General features: G+C 36.8%; 1 protein-coding gene across 4 annotated transcripts in view; it reads left to right on the top strand.

The window, feature by feature from the left end:
* Positions 1–21,940, top strand: part of ARHGAP15 (Rho GTPase activating protein 15) — a 329,586-nt gene that overhangs the window by 211,991 nt on the left and 95,655 nt on the right. For all 4 annotated transcript variants that reach the window (XM_054069943.1, XM_009558976.2, XM_054069945.1 and 1 more), the window contains one exon: positions 10,785–10,862. In XM_054069943.1, coding sequence (XP_053925918.1) covers positions 10,785–10,862 — 78 coding nt within the window. The remainder of the gene's footprint in view (positions 1–10,784; positions 10,863–21,940) is intronic.

Below are 21,940 nucleotides of genomic sequence, written 5' to 3'. Positions count from 1 at the left end.
CAAATCTCAGTTCTGTTTTAGTTCTATTATTTGAATTTTGTTGTCATACTTTTTTTGCATATTTCAGAGTAGAAAGAAATTTATTCCATTTCAGACTATATTTAAACTATATATATAGACTATAGTCTATATAGTCTATATAGTCTATATACTTAAACTATATATAGACTATATTCTTTCAGGAGACCTTGATGAAGTTAATACACAAGTTTTGCATTATTTTAATGCAGTGATACCCCATCACATGTGGTTAAAAGCTATGGAGTTGCTCCCATCAAACTAATGTAGTATGCACTAGTCTTTTAAGTTTTAATAGTTATTACTCTTAGTAACCCAGTTTAGCATTTTTAGGGTTTCTGTAGATATCTTGAGTGGGTTTTTTGCTGAATGTTTCTTTGATGAGGGTTCAGATTTTGCCAAAAATAAATGGAGGCAGAAAAAACCCACTTTTAAGCTACCTGAACTGTTTTGAGGACATTAATTGTAGTGGTAATGGACAGAAAAATAATATACATAGCTGAATAATCCCACATCTAAGATGGGGAAAAAAATGTGGAATAATATCCAAACATGATAGACTCCTGTCATTTTAAGATTGATGTTTCTGTTAATGTCAGCCTTTCATAAGACTAAATACGACTTTTGGAAAATTTTTCTCACTTGTGGTACTAGAGGGTTATCTCAAAAGAAGGAGTAAGGACATGCAGTGAAATCCCATGATTTTAATTATTATTGTAGCTTTATATGTGTGTCATGTACACTAGGAAAGATATTATTAAACTAAAAGTTATCTGCATATATACATACATACACACCTCTCTGTTATCACATTTATATGTAAAACAGATATGCAATGCTAAGAATTCTGTAAGTTGGTGTTAGATAATCACATGTATACTTATCTTCCAAGAGAGGCTCCGAGTTTTCCACACAGGCACGGACTGTAACACCCAAAGGTGTCTGATAATGTGCCTTAGACTAAAGAACCTCATTTTTAGATGTCCTATCTCACTTGCAGATGAAGAAGAAATATGAAGATAGATGCTTACAAGATGTCATGAATAAGCAAAGAATGTTCCCAACTGCACAAGAGCCCAAACTCCATTTTTAGAGCAAGGTTCTGAGCATTCGTTCTGTCAGAAATCCAGAACTGAGCTTGTCTAATTTCTAACTGTAAGAAACAGACCCAGCCCTCTGTGTTATACAACAAAACAAGCACTATCAAGTGCCTAGCTGATATTTCTTCAGCCAGCGTTGAACTGTAGAAGTTAAGCACTATGCTCACATCCGCTCCTCAGCAATGCACAACTGTTGGCCACAAAAGGTGAGACAGGATCTGTTCCTGAGCACAGGAGAGAGAACCTTGAGGCATCTAAGTCTGATGAAGAGATAAAGAAATGGTTCTGTTATACAGACCAGTACCAGGCCCATCTGGAGTTCTCAACTACCTCTAAAAAGCTAAGAAATGGTGAAAGAATCTGTCCTGTAACTTTCAATTTCCATCCTAAATATCCTTATTCTGTGTTAAATTTCCTATCTCAGTCACTATTATTAAAAATATCTATTTCTTTGCTAGGCAAAGGTACTATGGTCTAGAAAATGCAAACTCCTTACCCATTTTAGCTGAAGATTGTAAGTGCCCAAAGGTATAATTCTTCTGTTTCCAACCACTAATAGTCCAATAAACAGCAGTACTGGCCAGGAAGGGGAGGTGTCATTACTAAGGTGTAATTTAATCTCTCACTGTTGTGAAAGATGGGAAGAAATTTGTCCCTACGGTGCACTAAAATCTCTTTAGAATCAACATTGGGAGTAAGGGGTGTTTGGAGAATTGTCTGTACCTTAGCTTTTAACCACAGTTCCTACTGATGCCAGTGGACCCCACCAAAAGCCCTGTATACTCCTACGAGGAGAGTTAAACCCCCTCCTAGTGCAATTTCCTTTCGTATTCTGATGTTGCTTAAAAAACACAAGCATGATGTTGGTGATGATGGATCTCCGAACGAAGCACAGTTTAACCAAAGTGGGAGGATTTAGCAAAATGTATAAATTTCTTGTATGCTACTGTCTGTAACAGGCAGATCTTCAGCCAGTTTAGTGAGCATAAGTTACAGCTGGCTTTTCCTGGAATAGTTTATGCTCTTGACCCTCCTCAGTTGTATAGTCAATAGGGAGTTGTCAGGCTACATGTGTTTTTAAACTTCTTTCAGCTAAATCAGAAATCCAAAAGCAAAATACAGCTCTCAGCAGTATCATGTGGAGTTCTGACACTCCCTGGAGGGCTCGGGGTCCATAAACCAATGAATGGATTACAATGAGGCATAAATGTAGTATTTTCATCCATGACAGATATAATCTTGAGCCTGTATTTTTCATGTTACTTAACTCTTTCAGAACGTAATGTGCGACAGAAAATGCCTTATAATGCACATTGCAGTAAATATCAGTCAAGTATGCTTTATTGCTGAGCTCTACACATTTCCAGAAGTTAACAGGCACAGCTGGGATGCAAGAAATGGCAATGTTGTATATATTTCTTGAACATACAAAATACCTTGGCTCTCCTCTCCCCCACCCTTCACGTTACGTCCCCAGCTGTTCTGATCATGTCATATAGTGGATGAGTTTTTCCATCGTTGACTTCTCCTAAAATGATAACATTTATTCAGGCTTTCACTCTGCTCAAAACAAACTGCTTTATCCACATTGTCACCACATTTGAATTAGATTATCACAGGGTATATTGCACGGCACAGAATAATAGAATGGTAATCGATGGAAGGTGGTGAACTGCCTCTTGGTAGCTGTACCTAACAGAAAATACTCAGTGCTAGTATTTAACAACTATTGACTTTCCTATACTTCAAATCTCAAATCTCTCTACCTGAAATTCCCTTCTGTCAGTTATCGTAGTGTCCTATGGCTGCAATGCCAGATGGCAGCTGCTCATCGCTGGGAACATGAGGTTGCTTATGTCCCAAGAGAGTTACTGGTGAAGGACCATTCAGCTTTTGAAGATTCCTGATACTCCTGAAAGACCTTTTGGTCAAGTAATGGAAGAAGTGTCTTGATACAGCAGCAGAGAACCATAGAATTCCTATTTTATTTCAGCTAAATTAAGGATTGGTCAGAATGGATCTACTAATCCATACACGAGAAGGAGTAACTGCATCAAATAAGAGCAAATAGGGGTGGTATAGGGTATTAAGGTATTGAGAAAGAAAACAAACGAGCAAACAAAAAGGAACTAAACATTCACAAAATCAAATACTAATGTGTTACAGAGGGAATGTCTATTTCCAAATATTTGGCAATTTCAGATATTATACTGTGTTGCATAAAACAAGACAATGTTATTTCTTTTTAAGCTGCCATTCCATTCAAACCAGCAAGCTGATGTGTGTACTAGAGGTCTGTATTTGGTAGGGATTTTTCCCCTTTTGCATAAACCTTGTTGATTTAAAAAGTGAACAAAGATGAATCAGGTGGTAAATGTATTCATGTAATCATTTTCATTAATAAGCTGTTATAAATAATAGAGGGAAGGTTTTAAGTGTATAATTTTCTGTAGCACAATTGAGATTTTTCCACATCTTCAGCAGTAAGTTAATTAGAATCACCTGCATTTTCTTGGGCGGACACCAAATGGATTGCAAACAAAAACAGATTAAAATAGCTGTAGCTCATGGCATACAGATGACAAGATTCACAAAGAGGACAATCAGGCAATGAAAACCTCCTCTTTTTCAAACATTTTTAAAAGAAATTCAGCTCTTGTGAGTCTCTGTAAAAAGACGTTTGTAAGTGTTTCGCTGAAAGACCAGAATGGCTTTGTTTCTGATCCCATGATGAGTGAAAGAAATGTTTAAGAAAGATCACTTTACAGAGAGATTCAGACTGAAATGTGATGACTGTGATTCAAGCCAAGCCAAAAATTACAGCTCAGAATTAAAGGGGATGGACGTGGCTTGGGAATCCATTTTCCCACATTCCTGAATCTCAATCATCCCAGGCAATGTTTAAAAGAAAACACAGTGGAAAGCAATGAGGTCACTTTGTTTAGCTGCAAGAAGTGGGACTATCAGAACGGCAAAAATATATATTGGAGGTAACGGCAAAATTACAGTGAACGCACTGCTTGTTCAATAGTTCCATTCAAAACAAATAGCTTTGAAACCGAGTTTTGTTTCTTGTTACAGGGAGATGTCTGAGTAAGTCTTGTTGTTCCTGGGGCTTTTAAACCATAAACTTCTTGAATGTCAAAGACAGTGCAACACAATAGAGAAGACAAAGGCATAGCAAGCTTGATTTAGGCGTTAAACAGCAGCCCTGCATAGCAGTGAGATGAGTGCTGGTTTTAATTGCAGTTGCTCTGTACTGTTGCCACTCTTATTTATTTGTGTATAAATATCTAAGTGGAAATTCTACTATCAAGTGATAAGAAACAGAATAAAGTATCCATCATATTCACTTGTTACTTAGTCTAAGTACGTAATGCTCTTATTCGGTGTTGTAATTGCTTCCATTAAACAGTTTCTACAGGGTCTTGAAAACAATAAGATCGTAGTCAAGCTTTTCTCCTTTCATTGCATCTTAAAGTTATTACTGCATGAAAAAATGAGATTCTCTTTTTATGTAGGAATGCCCCTCATCTTCTTGATATCATTGCAGTCAAACACAGAATTATTTCTTGTTAGCTAATTTCCTAAAGAGATTCACCAAACCTCATGTCAGACACCTCCTATAGATCCATTTCTTAGCTTGTTAAGAACCAGTGCAATTTCTCGTCTCCATTCTTTCCCCCACCGTCTCTGCCTTTACTAAATTCCAGTGCAGTTTTGTTTTTTTCCTAATAATAGAGTAATGGGAATCTTGTTTAAACTACCTTGAATTCAGGCTTGGGTGTCACAGGTGTGTAGTGCTGCTCATGAGTCCAGTAGCCACAAACCATGTGAAAAGCACCAATGGCGAGGACATCTCTCCATCTTCTCTTTAATAGGAAACAGTGAGGCACATAATTCACGTTTGTTTTTGTTTGCTTTAATAGCAAATACAGTGCCAGACTGGAGATCTTATCTGCAGCAAACGAAGATGTGCAATCTCCTCCCTGTTTCTGCTGATATTCCTCTTCCCATAGTTCAAGGGATCACATTAGTCCTCTTTGCTATAGCACTGAACTGAGAAATCATGTTCAGCTAATTATGTGAAATACCCTCCAAGTCCTTTTTAACCTACATCTGATGCGTTGGTGGTACCCTGTGATTCTACATATGAAAACTTATCTTACCAGACTGTGACCATTTAAGGCAGCAGCTCTGGCCTTCTGTAACTTTGCCTGTCGAGATCTTTACTTAATATCTCCCTGACCTTTGTGTCAGCTGCCTACTTCGCCAATGCAGATTTTTTTTGTCTGTATCCCTGAAAAAAGGTATTAGGTGGGACTGGATTGAGAGCTCCACTCTTGAAAGCCCTGCCAGTTATGACCTTGTTAACTGATATCACCCATTAACTACCATATTTTGAGGTCTCTCATTCAGGCAGTTTTTAATCCACATAATATATGCCCTGTTAATTCCATAAAATGCAAGTGCTTTAATCAAAATGTCATAAGGTACTAAGTCAAAAGCCTCATGGAAATCCAAGCATGCTGTTTCAACGCCATTGTCTTTATCGGCCAGACCTATAAAAATCCAATCCTGGGAAAAAAATGCAACAAGTTTCCTAGACAAGGTCCTGATTTCCATGAAACCATGCTGTTTGGGATTAATTATATTTTGCTATGAATTATTTGTTCATAGAGTCCTGAATTAATTATTTAAGTAGACTGTCTGGGTCTGAGGTCAGTCTAGCCGGTCTCCAAGCGCATCCCTCTCACTGCTCTTAAAATATCAGAATAACTGCTTTGCCACTGTTTCCAGCCTTAGTCATTTCCAAGTACTTCTCTATATTTTATTTACAAAGGAAAGACACATCTGTATCATGAAGACTAATAAGAGAAAAGTAATTTTTTTTAAAAAAAGGATTATGTCTTTGTCCTTCAGATCGACTTCCGATAGCACCTGCTGTTCAGTCTCCTAGGTTTGTTTATTCTTTTCTATCCAGTAGACTTATCTAACGTGACGTTTAAATGGCAACTCCACCCAAAGCCACACCAAAATGCGGGACTGGGATGTCAACAACACTGAAAGCCACATTGAGTACAGATAATCTTACATTCAAAAGGAGCTGGTGCTCATGTCAACTTGAGGCAACCAAACTGTGTTCCACGCTTGCTGGTTCACGTATCTTCAGCTCAAACCACCTCTGCATGATACATTTTATATCCATATGCCCCTGGTTTGCTGTTAAAACTTTCGTGGTTTTTTTTTATTTTTTCTGTGGTGTAACTCAAATTACTTTCGTTGTTCTCATCATTTTCACCTCTAACTCCCATGGCATCAGACCAAAACATTTTTTTTGCTCCCACATTCACCTGAAACTCTGGGTACCTTTTTCGGCCCTATCCAGACACCCTACTTCTAAGGTCAAATTTTAATATCAGATTTATCCTTTACTACTCCTCACGTTTTTCATTCTACTGGCATACAAATGCTGATCCTTCTGTGAAACTTTAGTTCTGTTGAGCATTGTTTTGCGGTGTTTTTTTCTTACCAAACACATTATCTTGACATTGGTGTATTTACTTCATTCAGGAATTTCTGCTTCTTTAAATGACTTTGTGCCTCACTTTTGTGCCCTTAGTAAACTTTAAAAAAAAATTTTACAAATCAGATATTTAAGGTAAGAGACATATGAAAACAGAAGGAAAGAATTATAGTTTCAGGGAGAACATACCCTGATAATGACCTCTTAACTATTTGTAAAGATAGCCCTGGGCATCTGAGCCCACAAAATAGTTTATAATACAACAGCTTGATTACATAATGATACTTTAGTTTTAAAACGTATGATCTTTCTGTTTATGGGAAGGCATAATAGGCTCCTTTGAAATACAATATTTTTGCCCTGAACATAACTGATTTTAAATGAAAGGACTAACTAAAGAATGCCTTTCTTCAAGATTGTACTTCTTTTTGTTGTTGAGTCCAGCGTGATGGTTTCTTTTACAAAACTCCTGACAGGCCTGGGGACCACACCTATTTCAGGATAGATTAATTGTGGAATTTTTTGGAGTTGCCATGTAGGAAGTTACCTAGTATCATGTAAAATGGTATGTTTCAAATTCTAAATCTTGTTAACAAACAGAGAGAGAAATTTCTCTTTCCCTCCCACATATAGAGAATTTCCTTTTATATTCAGATTAAAGATACTGTCAAATTCACTTTGAAGATATTGTCAAATATAGATTAATCTTAGGCAGAATGCAGTCTGATGTGGGAGAGGGATTTGTTCTATGCAATAGAAAGGAATTAATGAGAACCTTTCATTCAAAGCGCTTCATAAAGCATCAGAACCACCTCAACCAATATCAAAGGCTAAAATTTTATAATGTATGTTTGGATAGATATATCACCTAAGATCTCATTTTGTCTTGTGCTTTTGATGTTCCTCTGAACTACCTGGTTCCAGCTCAAACTGCTACTGGCACCAACACTGTCCTGCATCCATGGTTATCTCCATTTTGGCCAGAAGAATGGGTGAGGGACATGCTCTTAAATAAGTGTTCTTCTAACATCTGTGCAGTTATGCAGAGTGAACGTGATGTTCATTATTGTTCATGAATCTCAACCAAGCCTGAGTTCAGTTGCCTTTTAAGTTTCTCATCAGGAATACCTTTATAGTTTTTTAAATCAAAATAATTAAAATTTGCCTATGTTTTGGCGGCTAAAATGATATATTCTTGATTTAAATTATTTTCCTGAGTTTCTTGTACCGTTACAAGAGTTAGAGTGGAAATACTGAAGTCTCTATCATGTTCTTGGCTGCCATTTCTAATTGTACGTCTATCCTCTTTTTGGGGTCCTCATCAAAACAAACAGAATCAAAATTAGAGATTGGGAAATGATCACTTGTTCTCTTCTAGAGGAAAATCCAGGGATTCTTCTCTGATAAACCACACTACAAAACACAAGGTCACCCTATAGTGAAAAACAGTTGGGTTTTCTTATAATGAATATTCTTCCTGAAAGGGTCTTTACTATTATACTTAAACTCAGGCACCAGATAGGAAACTCTGCAAAGCTTTTGTTTCATCTTGTTCCCTAAGTATTTATAGCCTGCGTGAAGAAACACTGACAGCAGTACGGTGATGTTTTTTTTCTTGATAGAGGTGCTCTTAAAAATGAATTGGCTTTGAAAATTCTTTATAGAATCAGGATATCAGAACTATAAAGACATCTCTCCCTCTCTTTCTCTTTTGCGCCTAATTGGATTTCCAAAATAAGTTGTTAACAATCCAGCTAAGATAATGTGGTCATGAAAAGGATGTCCAAATCCACCAATTTACATTGGTTTGGTTTGGCTTAACTTTCAAAGTTCTTGGAGCAGAAAGTTGATGGCACGTGAACACTATAATTGGCTTGATATTCTTGGACATTTTTTTTTATATTTTTCTCTCTGCCATATTGTAGACTGTCCAAATGTAATGTTATTCAGACCTCATTTCTGAACCAAAGTAAATTTGTAACCATAACAGTGCACTTCTATACTCCAGATCATTTTATAAGATGTAATATCCACCCACTTACAGCACAGTTTGTCATTTGCACTTGATTTAGATAAGCTATGTAGGTTCCAAATTGATGCTATTAATGTAAGACATAGCTATTCTGCCCAAAGTGACATGTATTGTTTTCACTTTCATATATCCAGAAAGGTTAAGAACAGAATTGAGTTACATCTAAATGAAAGTTAACATTCTGTTTTGGAGCTTTCTTGCTTATTTGCTTGTTTTATTTTAGATCTTTACTTTCCGGTTTAGACTTCAATTTACATGATGCAATTCTTAATCCTTTACCACAGGAGTCCCACATTCCTGTGCTGGGAATTACTATTGCTCTCTCACTCTCCCATACTCAAACAGAATAAGACTCTTCAGATTTAGGATAGAATTGCATTACTTAAACATTTTAGTAATTTCCATTTGGTCATAAGTTATATATCCATGAGATGGATAACTTCCAAGTGTTCTTGATTACCAAATCCTGTCTGATTTTTCTTAAATAAACTTTTTCTTTATCCCTCTGTAACCAAAGGAGATCTTCCTGAAATGAATCATCAGTCTCAGTATTATGTTGCAGGACACCCACAGGTGCAGGGTAGAAAATTATCCAATAAAAGACATAGATAACCAACGTATAATATGGAATTAAATTTCTTTTTTAAAAAATAGATACAAATCGGGATGTTTCTAGCAGGAGACTAGCATAAAAAATAAGAACTGCGTCTTGTAGAGAGAGAAAACAAACAAATTTATCTGGTTGCAGATGGCATCAAAAGGAAAGTTAAATCTATTAAAATGTTTCAGGATCAGTGAGAAATACTTGCAAGTAGTTAAGTCCACTGGTAATGACACTCATCTGCCAAGTATCTTTGAAATAAGGATTTGAACCTCAACTCCTTCCTATTTAAGTGTTATTACAATCAGGATTCTGGGCTTTTTCACTTATTTTTACTCTTTCCTATACTTTCAGTTTTTCCTTTTTCTCCCCCCAGATTGGAGGGGAGGAGGAACCAACCCTAGATGCATTGTCAGGAAACATTTCCTGAAAATTTGGGGTTTTGAGAAATTAGTGTTTTGCAAGACAAAAGCCTTCTCTGAAATTTCTTGCCAAAAGCTAATTAAAACTTGCGTTCCAAGTGATGAGTAGCCTTAAAAAAATCCTATTGTGTGTAGATTCTCTTCTTATGTACTTGCAAGTTTTAAACGTGAAATGACAATGTACAGTTTAGTCTTTTCCATTTTTAAGCATGCAGATTCCGTCATTGTTGCACAATAGCTAATTCTCCCGGGAAAGGAGAGCAGTTCCCATGTGCTTTGAAATGCTATAGCTATGCAACTGGGGCTGGAAGTGCTATTTTAAACAGTCATATCAGCAGAGCTTGCTGTAGGAGATAATATGTCACAAAAGGGAGTATGACATCTAGTTTCACCTAGAAGATAAACCTTGAGTAGATATGCACGGAGAAACAAGACTGTCAGGTTGTCCTTGAAAAGAATGGCCTATATTAATGAAGAAACGTACTCCAGGGCATATGCTATTTGGGATATTTAATTTCATCTTCAAACTTGTCTGAGCTGCTATGAAGAATATAGTAGAGAAATGGTAGTTGTATGTAGTCTCCACGCACGTCATGATTTCAGGGTGAGTATCTCACTGCTTTATTTTCAGAAAGGTCAGAGCCTCAGAAATTCATGTCTGAAAAACCCAGGCCCCCGACGGAGAAGGTTCACCAGCACCGTTAATATAAACACCCTACATTTAAGCCAGGCTTGTATAGCATCATCTGCATCCCAAACAGTCCTTCTCGATGAGCAGAAGAGCTAATTCGCTCCTCCTTTCCTGTCACACTGAAATACCCTTGCAGAACTGTATTCTGCTGACAGAATTACAAGATAATTATAGTTAGGTGTTTTGTATTCACTTAAGTTAATCTACGAGTTTTATTTTTCATTGTTGTTTTAATCAGGCAAGAGGCACTTCAGTTGTTGTCAGGTGGATTATTTTTCAGTCGTTCACTGCGCTGCTCTTCTTCATACTTGTTAGGGTGCTTCTGGCTTCCTGACAGACATACAAAGAAAAATACTTATATGATCTAAAATGAAATATGTGTTTCTCTTTCAGGTCTAGATGTTGATGGAATATACAGAGTTAGCGGCAATCTGGCAACAATACAGAAGTTACGATTTGTTGTCAATCAGGGTAAGTGATTCCTCCACCCCGGTAATGTTTTGTTTAGTACTTAACTGTCTCAGATGACAGTATTTCAGAATCTGCTATACATTAGTGGCATAGAATGATGAGCTGTGTTTCGGAAAAGAGAGCAAAGGGAAGGTAGAAAGATATTGCACAGAGGGAAATGTCAGCTAGGAGAGAGAAAAAACAGCAGAGTAAGCAGAAGAAAATAGTAGTTAAACAGGAGATGAGAAACAAACAAAAATAAAACACAAAAAAAAAGAAAAAAAAAGGAGAAAAAGGATAAATGAAATAAGGTGACAAAAACCAAAACATACGTAGAAACCAAAGAATCAAAGTGAGTGGTGGGGAGGAAAGAGATTAAAAGAAAAAGCAGCAGATTGTTTGGATGTTGAAAGTTAAACAAAACCAAAAGTAGAACAGAGATCCAAAGGAAAGCAGTGAAAGAGAAAAAGGTGCTGAAAAGAACTGAAAAGAAAATACCAAAAGTAGAGTACTGGTTCTGTCAAAGCCAGTGGAAGACTGATCACTGGCTTTGAAAGGTAAAGAATTGACCCTGGAAAATGAGAAGAGGAAAGATGACTATTTGGGGGACTTAAGAAACAGAATTAGAAGCAACCATTATAAATAAGGTTTTATTTACTGAATGTATTTCCACAGATTCCACATATGATGGGTGTATTTCCACAAATACAAAGGAACTTTTTCTCAGAAGTTAAATGACTTAACTGAAATGAAAGACTTAAATGAAAGTCAGATTGACCAATAGATATTGTTACAGGTGTGGAAGCTGATATCAGTAGCTAATTAGGATGCACGGCAAATACATTCATCTCTCCAAACACTTACTACTCCTGGCAAAGACTAAACATCCCCATGTTTAGTAGCTTAGCAAATATCATCAATGAGAATGACCCACCTGATAGTACTTAATGAGGAAACAAAATTCTCAGAAATGAGGAAAAATCTCAAATCTTAAAATGCATCATAGACTTTATACCGTTTTGATTTAATATAAATGTGAGGTCGCTGCAATATTTTTTCCCTCTTTTTATTAAATCTGCTAAAATTTACCTGGAGACTATTACCAGAACTGTGAAACATTGTGTATTGTATGTCTTTTTTGGAGATAGTAGCTGTTGGAAAACAACTTCCTCAATACATTTTATACCTTAAATAAACCAAGAATTTTGGCTCAAAAATTCTCATGAAATTGAGAGATATGAGAGATTATAAAAACTTGAAGCCTCCATTTACATGTCTAGGGAAGGTTTCAGAGAACAGTAGATGTTTGCCACCTCCTCAGCTGCTCCATATCACTGCTGTCTTCAGTTGAAACTGGAGGATGAACTCTGGTTTATGAGGAATCAATATTTATGCCAGGGAATTCAATGAGACGGAATAAATCATCAGCCTCATGGTTTTGACTCATTACATGGGTTCCCTTAGATTTATGGTTGTTGGGTATTTGTGTGTCGATAATGTAGTCTGCCTGGGCTTTCAAATGACTGTACACTGTATTTTGTTTGGAGACAGAGAGGCAAACCCAGCATTTTCTGCCCTTCTTCACTGGGCACGTGCAAAACATCTGCCTACTGAGTGACCAAAAAAATTCAAAGAAAACTAATGTCCCTGGAGAACAGTAATCTGCGTATCAGTTGATAATGACAGTTTCTTATGTTAGTCTTTATTGATACAACCAGAGCACTTGTCTATTTTATATCATAACACAATACATATTCAATGGGAAGTGATAACATCCATCTGAGCCACCCTTACACATCTTTTAAAACCCCAGCTATAAAAATACTTGGCTAGGCCTGTGCTTAGCCTTTCCTTACAGAAATACCAATAATCATCTTCGGTAAAGCCTTGCGCCACTCTGCCATCCTCAGGGGCAGCACCAATGACATGTGAAGGGAAGTAGGAGAGTCCAGCTTTTCAGTCCCTAAAGAATAATCCAGTTATTTTAAATCAGAACGTTCAAGAAGTAACATGGACACAAAGAATGGCTTTAAAATAGCTGCCCACTGTTTCAATTGTTTAAATAATGTCTTTACTCTGCACTAAGTAGTGCCTTGCAATTAGGAAACAGCCAGTTGAGTCGTGGTGTACCTGTAAAACCCACCACAGGGAGACAGGGGGTGCCGGATTTATTTAACATGAACTTGGGAGGGAAATAGTTGTTTCCACCTGATGTCCTCAAGGGCGTAATGTTTCCTGACAATTAGATGCTGAGGACAGTAGCAGTTCCAGACTGTTTCATGAAGTCACGAAAGTTACTAGGAAAACCAGCCTGTGCTCCCAGCCCGCTGATTTACCAGCCCTATAAAGCTCTGCTCTGGGATGATGTTTAATAACTCACTCTCCACACATCACTTTCACTCGGTAATTATTGTGACCTCCTTGGCTCAACCCTGTACCTTCGTTTTTCTGTACTTAACAGTGGGAAAGCAGTATTTATATATATATGATTTTCCCATAGAGACTTCTTTTTAAGTTTAGTTAAAGTTTAATTTAATTATAAATGCAAACAAATGTTCTGAAAAAGCCTATTTACATTGCAGAGATTGACTGTGCAATCAGTTCTTCCACAGGCCAAATACTTAATGGGCTCTTTCTTCCCGCTTGCTTTGCCATTGTGTTACACCTACATTTATAGGCTATAAATAATACGTATCACATTGAAAATTAAAGATCATAGAAGACACTCTAGGCTGGCTGCCATAGCAAATTATTTTTATTAAAATAATCATTAATTAAAATATAGCAAATCTTTATTTGGCTCCTTCTCTTATACTGTTAATGTCATCTGCAGCATCAAAAATGAAATAAGAGAGAACTGGTGAATATGAAAGGACAACAAACTAAGATTTGACAGCTTTATCATTAAAGAAGAAACAAGAGTAGAAAAAATCTAACACCCCCCTTTAATTTCTAGATTTTTTTTTAGGGTGAAGATGGGTTTACAATTAAAACAAACAACATGCCTTGTATCTTTTTTAAAATTCTCTAAATAGACTTTGTGTTTCATTCTCGTTTCTTGAGGTAGGCAGCTCCTGAGGAGGTCTTTGACCTTGCCAACACAAGCATCAGCAGAACAAACTACCTTATTTACTTTATCCCTTTCACCGAGTTTTCTTTTTCTATAAAAGTCTATTGATATCACACCTTTTTTGCTTCTGTGCAACAGGATTATCTTTTATCTATGATTTATTTTCCCATTAAGAGCGGAAAAGATCAGTTGATCATGAGAGGACCAGGCTATAACATCGCTCAGCACTTTCGAAACTCTAAGTCATCATTTTTCAAATCACTGAATCAAGACAGGGGGAACTGTTTGGACCGATACTGACATTAGGAAATTCAAACTTTTCTTAGTCTACAAGTGCTAAAAGAATTTGAGCTGTAGAAAATAAGCAACAGGTCATTCAATATTTCTGTCTGTTAACCTATGGCAAAGGTTTCTATAATAGCCAAAGACATCAGATGGAGATATCCACTCCTCTTATTCTTTCTGTACTATTGCTTAGGACTAACAGTTGCAATTGTTTAGGGATTTTATGAAAAATCTGGAGGTTTTCTGCTGCTTTTAAACCAGGTTCAGTAAATTAAAGCTTTTAGAGATATTTATAAGAATATTCTTCTCATCCACACCTGTAGGAAAAGGGATAAGGTCCTATAAATGGGTCCGTTAAGCCATTTAAAGTGTGCACTCAGTTCCACAATATGAGGATGCTGCTAAAAGGATGTTTTGGCTCAGAGCCCCAGGGTGGGGCTGACAGGAGCCCTGAGCCCATGGGTGGGGTGGGGGAGCCCCAGGTGGGACTGCTCAGGGCCATTTAGGCACCACTATATGAACCTGGGGCCAAGGAGGACATACTTTTTTTAAAGCAAGGTTCTGGCCTGATCAAGAGGGCCAACAGTGAGCCAAAAAGTGCCTGAGGAAGCAAAAAACCAAAGAAAAAAGGAGGAGTCTCTATCCATAGGATTATTGGTATGTAAGAGTTTAAATTTCTGGGGGGTCTCCCTGCTCTGCTCAAACCCATCGTGTTAACCATCTGTGCTTGAGGACCAGAGATACCTGAATGAGGAGGGGGGCGCTTACTTCTTTATGCCTCATGTGCTAATCTGCTGGGTAGCTGGAAAGGCATTCAATTTCTACAACTGTCAAACAAGCAATTTTCATGAGTACTAAATTAACTGAAAAAAATGGAGCTATAAAGGGTTCATAACACATTGCTGAAACACTAGGATTCTATCCTAATGCATATATGTTCAGGGAAACTAACCATAGAAATACAAATTTCAATACTTATTGGTTCATTCAGTAAGTGTTGGCTCATACATAATACAAGAGAGTTCCTAATTGTCTTTACACCCAATGCTTTGTTTGCAAAATGCTTGATATTTGCTGTACAGATGACCTTTCATCCCGTTATTTCATTTGGAATACCTTGTGCGTTAACTGCAAAACACCACGTACCATCCAAAGGTCAATTACTGTGTTTTTACAGCTTGGTTACTGTACTTATGTACCAAAGGAAGAGAAAAATATGATTTTTTTACAGAAGCTTGGTACTGCAGCCTTGCAAAAAGGTACATTTCTTATGGAACATGGTAAAAAACAGATATCTGAATTGGTAACCACATTGGGGGGAAAGGTGAATTTACTCCTACCCTGACATTACCTCGAGTTAACAAAAATATTTTGGCAAAAAGAATTCATTTCTCTTATTTCTTCTATGAGAATATGTTGGAATATAATACAGTTTAAGAAAAATTAAAAGTAAAATTTAAACCGCAAATACGTGAACCGATTGTGAATGTTTATTAACTAAATAATTTAATAATAAAGAAAATGCCTACTTGATTAATTGTTACAGAGTAAAAATTACAATAAAACTGTCTTGATCAGTGCTTTGCAGAAGCACCATTACTGTCTGTGCAGTTGTTTAACAAGGATTTAATTGGAAAGATAAGTGAATGCACATTTAAAAGTATTGTTAATTTGCTTTATAATCACCCCATCCTTCACAGTATTGACAGCACCAGGCACAAACCCCTTTCTCTTTTACAAGTATTATTTTCCATATGTGCACAATAAATTCTGAAGCAGTAATTGGAAATTTTATGGATTTCAGCATACCTAGTGTTTTGAGTTTATAGGTGCCATATCCCCTCTCTAAAGGTAGCTCATAGGTGGCACTGTTAGTAAAAACATTGCCTTTTTGTACCCATGGGATCGTTTGGAGGTTGTGGTGTGGTAGTTTGTTTCTTTTTTGATGTTTTGGTTTGTTTGGTTTTTTTTTTTCCTTCCTAAGGAATATATAATTCCTATTTATTTTTCCTTTCCATTTGAAATATCAACAAAATCCTCATTGCAACATTATTTTTGATTTAATAAACAACAGCCATCAAAACTAGTAATCTTCAATATGTTTATATTCCATCTGTACTTACATTTATTGTTGTAAAATGGTTTGGATTAATCTAATTGACAAGTAAGAGTCCAGACCATATGAACAGCTAAAGATGATACTCGTAACCAGCAGAATTGTTCACCTGTACTGACATGTTCCTTATCAATGAAACATAAGAAAAGAGGAACAAACCTTGGGGCTTTTTTTTTTAATATTACTGGTTATACAATCTTGTTTGGACCATATGCGTGAGCCTCGGCTGGCAGGAATAAGAGTGGTTTCCCAACTGGCTGTGCCTCAGTGGGCAGAGCCTGTGGAGCTGACGCAAGACTGAAGCTGCCTTTGAAATGGAGCCACCAGGTCAGCACAAACGGACTGGGTGGTTCGGAAATAAGCATTTGGGAGGAAGAAAAAAAAAAGAGAGAGAGAAAGGAGGAAAAAAAATAAAGGAGGGACCTGAGTGAGGGGGGAAAATCAAACAAAGAGCTAAAAAAAAAAAGAAAAGAAAAAGAAGCAGCTTCTTTTTGTGACTTTATTTCTTTAAAATGAGGGAAAAAAAGAGAGAAAAAAAAACCCCAAAAGCAAGCATTTCTACTGACCCAATATATCCATTTCAAAGACAGCCATCAGCTCTGGTTTTGCTGTAACAAAAACTCTGTGGGCAGAGAAGAGCAGGTCCTCTGTCGGCTACCAACTTCCAGAAAGCAGCTATGAACATGAAGGTCTAAGACAATTATTGAGGGCTTTATTTAAAACTGCAGCAAGGATGACTGGGGAAAAAAAATAACAAAGAGATTGGTTCTCCCTTGCAGCCACTTTCTATTTTTTGTTTGTGGGTCTTTAATTTATTGTGCACGTGCATTAGTGAGATTTCCCGTTGCATTGTATCCTGCTATCTCATGCATTTTTTTTAGGTTTTTTAAGAGGTTATTGATTGTATTTTTTCAGGCATACATGAGTATGATAAGAAACACATGAACATGTTGGGGTCTAACCTTAAAGCCACCCTCCAGCCGTGGTGACATTCTCCCTGTGATCAAGTATGGCCCAGACAGCAAAGCCTTCCTCACTTCTGCCAACATTATTCGTGTAACCAGGCTCGCTGAGAAACCAGTAAGAGTGGTCCAAAGTTCATGTCGGAAATATCAGGCTCAAACTGGGTTACTTGCTAGCTGAGAATGTCTTGAAAGCCTTGAGTCAAAAATAGTTTTTTCTTTCTTTTTCACACTTCCCAGGCAAGCACGGAAAATAAAATGGACTGAAGCAATTTTCAGAAATAATTATAAAACAGCTTGTTTCTGGGTTAAGACCTGCATATGCCGAGCTGTAGCCAAGAATTTCTTTTTTTTTTTTCTCCTCCAAGCTTTAAAATTCTGACAACAGAATACTTTAATTGAGTCCATAGTAGTTGGTGAATCAATTAATATGTGCATGTTACTCATGTGTGTTCTTCCTTTTTCTCTCTGTGTGAAGGTATCTATTTTAAGATGCAGAAAGGTTTTTGTATTCCAAAGAAGGTGTGGTTTCCAAATCTTTCTCTTCTCTTTCCAGAGGGGAAGGGGGTGAAGTGTAGTACCGTAGACAGAGATTTATAAATAAGTCAGGTGATAAAACCTGATGGAAATACTAATATTTCAACCACTGCTTTGAATTATTTTGTAACTATTGTGCATCCTATAGAAAAAAAAAGGGGGTGGGGTGATAGAGCCAGTATATTAATGCTTTTCCAATGTAACTTATTTTGTTCTCAGGAAAAAAGAGAGAATATAGTCAGAATTATGTGTCTTTGTTGCCCAATCCGTAGCTCTAGACACTGTACAATTTCTCTTACCAATGGTATTGTCATGATTTTCTTTTCAACAGTGTGATGAATAAGTTGGTAGAATGGGGCAGAAGAGGCAGTAAACTAGGTTAGTGTGGTAAGCCACAAACATACCGTGGATTTTATGGCATGTATTGCATGATCAAGCATTTAAGACGCGCCTTTTATTTCTTTTCTAACCATGGCTCTATTTGCCTTACAATAGCTTTTTGCTTAGTAACACTTCAAGAAGTTGAAGAGCTTCTTGATAACCCCTCAAGGAGTGTTATTTAGACACTGAGAAGGACTGTAGTTTTGCATTCTGTAGCAAGGGATTGCCTTTTTTTTTTTGTTTGGGATGTTCTTCGTTGTCACGGGTGACTCTTTGTTTGGGTTTGTTGTTCTGATAGTAATGCTACAGGAAATACCATTCGACAGAGCTCCAAAATAACAAGGAGAGGAAATAATTTATTGAGTCATTTGTTAAATGTATTAAAGGGAAAACTTTCTAACCATGATTTTTAGGATGGTGGAATTATCTCCAGTAGCTGCTGGTTGCCAGGCTTATTTATAGATAAACTGAACCAAGTGTCAAAGGTGTTTTGCGTGGGATGCTCTTGCATTGCCAGGGAATGGATACCCTGGAGAACTAAGCCCCACAGTCCTTGCCTAAATTTCAGTGTTCGATGTCTGACAAGATCATGGCGTGGCCTAATATTTGGGGTAGTTTTTCTTCTCCTGTGGTCACTTTCTGTAATTCTGTGGTTTGTATGTATTACAAGCGGACAAATATGAACATGCAACCATGTTTTGGTCTGTAACCAAAAGAGTAATGTTATATGTGGATGTACATTATGCAGGGTGGCATGGGTTGAGAAGTTACCACACCATGGAATTAGACTTTATCATGGTATTTGTGGTCTCCTGTATGTAGAGAACTGGGAAATCCATAAATACTGTTGTATTTATGATGAGTGAGTGATGTTGGCTGTGGAGACTTTGGTAATACATTTAACTGTTGAACTCTATTGGTATATTTTAGTAGGAGGAAAGAGCTCTGTGGAGCAAACTGGGCCATCTCTGGGGGCCAAACTGGAAACAGCAAATCTAGGAAGGAAACAAAGTCAAAAAGAAGAGGGGGAAAAAAATCTAAATTACATCTTCCATGGTCACTTTTTCTTCTGTGAGGAAACCTATGTTCTTTTATTGACTGTCTCATTTGTGGATATAGTCTTTCTTAGGATTATATTCCTGGTATACTAAGTTAGTTTTCTTAACAGATTTTCAGGACATTCATACCATCTTCTTTTTTTTTTTTTTAAATGGGTTTAGAATTGAATAGTCCTGTCTTTTATATCTTGTTCTTTTAAAAAAACAAACTGCATTATTGTGTAATTAAGTGGAATTTCTTGCATGAGCAAATTATCACAGTCCTGGAAAGTACCCTCTTTTAAGATATTCTTTGGACATCTGTGTCTTCAAATACCTAATAATTGATATATACTGCCATTTGAGAGGATATTGAGTATTAGCTTGACCCTCACAAGGCTGATAGGTCTAGTAGCAGACATACAGAAGAGTTATACTCTTGGAGACTGGATGCTAGAAGTCAGGTGAGATGTCTTAGAGTATTTAAGAAGCACTAGGTGCCCATATATAGGAAAAGGAGTAGTTTTTCTTGACTAGACCATTGACATGTCCCTTTAAAATAAAAATCCCATCAAATATGCATGTAAAAAATTATTGTATATGTATTTAATTGGAAAAATATAATTTTTTTTTTTAAAGAGGAGCTTTAAGGAATCCTGATACAGGAAATTGTTGTATCTCATTGTCCTGAACAAAAACTTGCTGGATACATAAATATAGTGAAAGAGACACTGCTTTCTCCTTTTGCAAGTCTTAGTTTGCACTTCAGGCTTATTATTTTAGGGGTTATCAAACATATTAATTTAAACACTTAGAGAGGTAGTCAGACTGTATTTTAATTTCAAAGTTATGCATGATGCTAGAGTCTGAAAAGTGAGAATGTAGCGTAGCTCTCACTTGGGTTTTCAGCTCTCATCTGAACGTTAACACTATTCAGTCTGTAGCGTGCCTGTTGTCAGTGAAAGTAACAGGGTTTGTTCAGATCTCTTGAGATCAAAGGTCCCGTTTCCCAACACTGCTGTAATAATCTGAGCCTCATCAAAACCCTTCATGTGGACAAACGCCTCAAAGTGACTTATGAGAATATTACTTTTGAAATCAACCTACGAATCTGTGGTTCTAACTTAAATGCACTGCCTCTCCTTCTAATCACTAGTATTGTTTATACAGCATAACTATGGTAAAATTTTGATATAATAGGGATGTGGAGAATTGAATATAATGAAATAAGTATTTTCTAGTATTTTTGCCCTTCTACTTCACAAGCAGTGTCCAAGGTGCAGCCAAATCTACTAGTTTATAAGCCTTTTCTGTGTCCCTGTTGTGTACACCTTTTGTCTCTGATTACCAGTTGACTTAACACGGGATACTTGGCTCATCCATGAGTTGCACCCTGGGCCAACACTGGGAAATATATGGAAAGGAGGTATTTTGGGGTGACAGAAGACCCCAAGTGTGGCATTCCTCACCTCCACATGCCCTGTAAAGGCCATAATAAGGGGCATCTTTAACCTGAAACCAGTTTTAAAACGATGTTACCAAGCTTATCTATATTTGGGTCCATCAGACTTTTAAATCCCATGGACTGTAAAGACTGGATTGAGTAGGTGAAAAAAAAATCTCTTGAAAGCGAAAAAGACAGAGTGCTATTGCTGATTTTTACTCATTTCAGTATACCAAGGAGAGATTTTTTTTTTTCCAGTGTAATCAGATAATTAAAAAACAAACAAACAGGGATTTCAAAACACATTTCCATCAACCAACATTATGTGCTTATGATACAGAAGATTGAGAATGACTTAATTAAGTAGATAGCAGCAGTGAAGAGAAGATGGATGCGAGGAGGAGGAGATTACTTGCTTTTGGTGGAACTTTCTTTAGCTGGTGCTGGATGCTTTCTAGAGACAGCGTGATGTGAAAATAAAAGGAAAATGCAGAAGAAAAATGACTAGAAGATTATCACTGGTGCTAAAAGCTATTTCTTACTGTAAGAAAAGTTAAGTGTTTTGTTCAAGGATAACGTTGATATCAACTGAAGACACAACATAATTGGTTTCAAAATAAGTAGTATCCAGTAGTAAGAAAAACAGTACTCAATAAGATCTGAATAAATTCAGGCCAAGCTGTGCAATACCTGACTTGACATCTATGCGGGTGAGACAGGAGGGAATTAATCCTATCTAGAAGAACAGATACACTTGGGAGGGCAAACTAGAGATGTGAAACTCTGTATGAGGATATTTGAGCTAAAGAATAACACCCTAAACAGTTGAAGGAGCAATACTGAGGACTTGTGGTATGTCCTGCTGAATCAAGGGAAAGAAACTTACTTTTGTTTATTCCATGCTTAGTGCTTTGCACAAATGAAGATACTAAAGCAGCTCAGAGATACGTAGTTTTGAATCAGAGCCACATGATAAAGCATTCAAACATAATGCAAATAATTGCAAACTGATGTATCCAGCAGTTTTTTTAAAAAAAATGAATAAATAATTTAGCTTTACACATGGGCAATCCTTGCTAAAAATTGCAAATCAGAACTCTTCTGTTTCAATGTATTTTATTTTGTTAATGGATTCACTAATATGAAAGGCATCTAATTGTATAATGTATTATTAGTCATTTTCTTTGGCATCCTATTAACTTTAAATAATTCTAATATTTAACATTTTATAACATGCACAACAAAGTTCTTCTGTCTTCAGCATAGG

Source organism: Cuculus canorus, chromosome 6 (assembly GCF_017976375.1).
Source record: "Cuculus canorus isolate bCucCan1 chromosome 6, bCucCan1.pri, whole genome shotgun sequence".
Lineage (NCBI taxonomy): Eukaryota > Metazoa > Chordata > Aves > Cuculiformes > Cuculidae > Cuculus > Cuculus canorus.
This window is presented reverse-complemented; position numbering and strand designations above follow the sequence as displayed.